The sequence below is a fragment of the Phoenix dactylifera genome, unplaced genomic scaffold (assembly GCF_009389715.1).
Source record: "Phoenix dactylifera cultivar Barhee BC4 unplaced genomic scaffold, palm_55x_up_171113_PBpolish2nd_filt_p 000007F, whole genome shotgun sequence".
NCBI classification, from domain to species: Eukaryota; Viridiplantae; Streptophyta; class Magnoliopsida; order Arecales; family Arecaceae; genus Phoenix; species Phoenix dactylifera.
In genome coordinates, this window is record NW_024067666.1 from 334936 (window position 1) to 339693 (window position 4758).

At 39.4% G+C, this 4758-nt stretch overlaps 1 protein-coding gene across 1 annotated transcript; it reads left to right on the plus strand.

Annotated features, from left to right (window-relative positions):
- Positions 1–2002, plus strand: LOC103705445 (photosystem I reaction center subunit III, chloroplastic). The gene is made up of 2 exons (XM_008789153.3): positions 1–796; positions 1759–2002. The coding sequence occupies exon 1, from the start codon at positions 70–72 to the stop codon at positions 772–774; it is 705 nt and encodes a 234-aa protein (XP_008787375.3). The 5' UTR covers positions 1–69; the 3' UTR covers positions 775–796; positions 1759–2002.
- Positions 2003–4758: the final 2756 nt, after the last annotated feature.

Here is a 4758-nt window from a genome sequence, read left to right on the forward strand (position 1 = left end):
CTTGAACAAATCTGAAACAAGAGCAGAGAGAGAGAGAGAGAGAGAGAGAGAGAGAGAGAGAGGAGCAAAATGGCCAGTCTCACCTCCATCCACTCCACCACCCTCTCCAACTCATTCTCCTCGAAACCCCGACTCGCCCGTCTCCACTCCAAACCCCGGCCCTCCATCTCCTGTTCTTCCTCTCAAACCCAAGAAAACCAAGACGTCTCCTCGTCTCTCAAGACCTTCTCCGCCGCCGTGGCTCTATCCTCGATCCTCCTCTCCTCCGCCGCAGCGCCGCCGCCGGCTGTCGCCGACATCGCCGGGCTGACCCCGTGCAAGGAGTCCAAGGCCTTCGCGAAGCGGGAGAAGCAGTCGCTCAAGAAGCTGGAGACGTCCCTCAAAAAGTACGCGCCGGACTCCGCCCCGGCCCTCGCCATCAAGGCCACCATGGAGAAGACCAAGCGCCGGTTCGAGAACTACGGCAAGTTCGGCCTCCTCTGCGGCTCCGACGGCCTCCCCCACCTCATCGTCAGCGGCGATCAGCGCCACTGGGGCGAGTTCATCACCCCGGGCCTCCTCTTCCTCTACATCGCTGGATGGATCGGGTGGGTTGGCCGGAGCTACTTGATTGCCATCAGGGACGAGAAGAAGCCCGCGCAGAAGGAGATCATCATCGATGTTCCCCTCGCCAATCGCCTCGTCTGGAGGGGCTTCATCTGGCCGGTGGCTGCCTACAGGGAGCTCGTCAATGGAGATCTCGTCGTCGACGACGCCGATGTCACCGTCGTCTGAGGCCGCAGCCGCTGGAATGGAGGTCAGATACTGAGCTTCCAGTTTTGGTACCCATTATTGCCAATTATCTGCAGGTTTTGCTTTTATTTTGAGGTTTCTTTGTCAAAGATAGGATTTTTATTGTCCTTCTTCTGGTAAATATCATCAAAGATGGTTTTTTTGTTTGTTTTCTGAGGTTTGGTTCTGCTTCTCTATAGGCTGAATTATCAAAAAATGGCATTTTTTTTTTCACTTACTTCTTCTGAATCCTTTTTATTGTAACTTGTGTCCAAATTTTTTCGTTAAGATCTTTTTGATGAAAAGTACTTGAGATCAGTTTGTATTACATAATGGATATTATTGTTCAAAGATTAAATTTTGTTGGCCCCCTACTTGATAGTGATGAATCTTTTCCTTTGATATCTGAAATTAAATGGTGATTCTGCTTTCTGTTTGTTTTCTGTTTCTGCAAGTTTTATTGCTTGAAAGTTTCTAATTGGTTTTGGGTAATATTTGTTTGAGCACCGTATAAATATAGTTTTGTAATTTTTCAAGGATTTTATTATTGGTCCCCTCATCATTCTTTCAAATTTAGAGACTTTAGGTTTTATTTTTATTTCTTCGCAAGTAATTCAATCTTTCAAGGATTTTAAGTTTTCTGCATGGGTTAAGATGTCAATGGTTTGCTTTGTTTATAAAATCTTCTCCCTTCCTTTGTAGAATCTTCAGGACTAGAATTCAGCTCTATAACCTTCGGCAATTTTGATGGAGAAAGGCTTTTAATAATGATAATGTTTTGCTTTGTTTGGTTTTACTTTTTGCAAGTGCTAGCCTAAATCATTCGTTCAGGTATCCTCTTCCCATTTATTTCTACCATTAGTTTTCTCAATGATTTTAAAGAAAGGGTGCAAGCTCTTCCAGGGTCTGTCTTTATTATGTGTATTTTTACAGTTTAACAAGTCGCTGGCTATAATTAATTGCGTCTCTTCTGCTCTAATGTTGCAGTTGGGTATCCAAGGAAGGGGAAGGCATTCTCTCTGGGTTTTATCACAGGAACAAGCCTTTATGGGAAAAGTTTGTTTTGAATTTAAGATTTGTATTTGTACTCTGAGTCTGTAATTTCATATATCTTCTGTAACTTTATATATCTCATGAAGCCAACTAATCACTATTTTACTCTTGTAATCATTCTCTAGCAAACCTCAGGATTTGTTTGTTTATAATTCATCTGTATATAGTTAGAAAGCTGCATCGGCGATTACTTTATAAGTTACTTAGCTTGGTATCAAAGTATTATCATGCTTGGATTCACCCTCCCTTGGAGAGCATTATGTTGGCTGTGCATCATGAGAAGCAATTGTAATGGAGAATATTGGACTAAAATATGATGCTCTTTTCCTTATGGAGCAGAATGTTAGAGATCTTGAAGGCCTACGAATATAAAATGGTGAGGGCGATTCTTTATCATAATTCAGCTTCACAGACGAGAATAGAGTAGGTGAAAGTGAAACCTCAGATGGAAGTAGCACATCGAGATTTCAAGACAGTCAATTTTGGAGGGCTCTGCCTAGAAACTAATAGAGAAATCTGCCGTATGAATCAAACTCTACATTCCAAGGACAAGGCTTGGTTATGTTTATGTTATAGTGGAGAGCTAAGGTAGATGATGAAGTATGTGAGTACTATTGCATTAAGCTATGTAAGTAATTACAGTTCCATTACCTTAGCATGCTAATCCATACACTGATGTCCAAATTTAAGTTCATCCGAAATGATATTACAAGGATGGAAATGATAAGGCATGCTAATAAGAAAGGTCAATACCATTGTGAGAGAGGAAAGGCAATGGAGATTTTAAGAAGACCAAAGGAGATGACTCTTTGCTAGTGGTGAGCATACGAGAGCAGAGGGGAATGGGGAAGGAGAAAATAGGGTCTAGAGGGCACGCAGATTTGGAGGAAAGAAGAATAGATGGAGATGGCAAGGGGTATGAACATGATGACCATGGTAGCTTTGCTCCTTCAGAGTGGAGATTTGTGGAGGTGAAGCTTTGTGGGAATAGAAGAACAGGTGATTTAGGAAGAGAGAAAAATGGAGTTTCACTTCTAATTTGGTGGGTAAAACAATCCCTTAAAATAAAAATAGGGTATTGCCCTTTTTTGTTTGAGTGATGGCTAAGAGCCATGAGATCTAGATTATGCCATATAGAGGTGGGGTCTTGAAAGTTGAAACCAATTCAATCTTAATGTCGGCTTAAACACTTGATGTAAAAGCAATATAATAATGAAAATTGTGCAGTTTGAATGGGAAAGAATCTATATACCATTGATTCTGATTGTTTATTTGAAAATCTAAAACTCAAGTCCATAATATAATGTAAACAATAAATGCTTTTTATTTTTTTTTGAGTGAAAAGAGAGCAACATATAAAACCTAAAATTCAACCTTTTGCAAGAGCAAATAATATGCCGATGGAAGAAAAAAAAATCAAACTATATTGCATTCACAAAGAATTCTTTTCATTTGTGGATTTGTAACTATATATATGATGGCAAAGGTGATCTATTTTTGTATCTATCATACATAAACTATATAAAAGAAAAATTAAAAGAGAAGCGAGCTTGTGATAGTAAGACATTTTCATTTTCATGGCTTGGTTTTGTTTACGTGTCATTCCGGTGATCTAAGGTAGTAAAAAAATGAAGCATGTTAGTATTGTAGCATTAAAATGTGTAAACAAGTGCAGTTTGATACCTTAGCATGTTAATTTATAATTTGATATAAAAGGACAAAATGATAAAAACTGTAACCTTTTTTCTTAAATAGTGGCTGAAAGATACCACATTTATATCGAGCAGCATATCAATGGTTCCGAAACTACTTGGGTTTCAGCTTATTTAATCGGGGCAAAAGTAAAACAGGAAGGAGGAGAACTATGCAAATTAGATAACAAGAGTACATACGTTATCTAGTAAAAGTTTTTGTTTGTTAATTTGCAATCCAAAACTCATACTACAGTGCAATGATCAGGATCCGTTTCTCCTTTCATTTTATTTATCAGTACTCATTCTAGTGTAAATTACACAGGCAAAAGTCTCTTGGTAAATATCTTGAAAATGTTGTTAAAATGAAGAAAGTCTAGACTATCCTCTATAAACAAAGAAAAACTCTTAGGATGACAAAAGTAACCTCTTTTTGTGTCCATGATATTGAAATGACATAATAGAAAGATCAAATGATCTAATTGTCACAATGTCATGATCCACCAAAAAAAAACTTTAGATAATTACAACATTCAAAAAGGCAAGAATACGATAGAACATCCGCATGATAAGGGGACAAAGTTAACCAATGGAAATGATATTGTATTATTATATCATATTAACTCCGTCACAGTGAGTTTAAAACTTCAAGCAACTGTGACAAATCTAAAAAGCAAAAGACAATTGTAGCTACAATACAAGTAAATCAAGGGAAAAGCAATAGCAAACAAAATTGGCGTATTTAACAGACTAGTAATATTAATATCACTATCTTGGAGCTTGGTTCACAATAAGGTGTTGCAATTCACAAGAAGGTAGGGCCATTCATGAGACACCAAATGTGACTAGTGATTTGGTCAGAAAAGGTAGTGATCCTTTATAACATTAAAATAAATAAATAAATAATAAAATAAGTTTCTCAGCTGGGGGTGACTGAGTTCTTAACGGGCTGGGAGGGTCGGGTATCAAATACCCGATAATCTGAAGTCCGCAAGCCCGAAAGCCAACGCCAGGCCCAAATTAAGCCGCCCCTCCTCTCCCGTTCGATTCGCTGCCGTTATCCAGCCGAGGGCAGCGATATCGGAAATTCCAGATAAGAAGGGAAGAAAGAGGGAGCGAGAAAGGGAGGGAAGCAAGAGAGAAGCGCTCCGGCACGATTAATGCCCTAGAAGCGAGAAACACAAGAGCGTGAGAGAGAGAGAGAGAGAGAGAGAGAGAGAGAGAGAGAGAGAGAGAGAGAGGG

Bases quoted from the DNA above. Each gene is read 5' to 3' on its own strand.
- LOC103705445 (XM_008789153.3), top strand. From the start codon at position 70: ATGGCCAGTCTCACCTCCATCCACTCCACCACCCTCTCCAACTCATTC.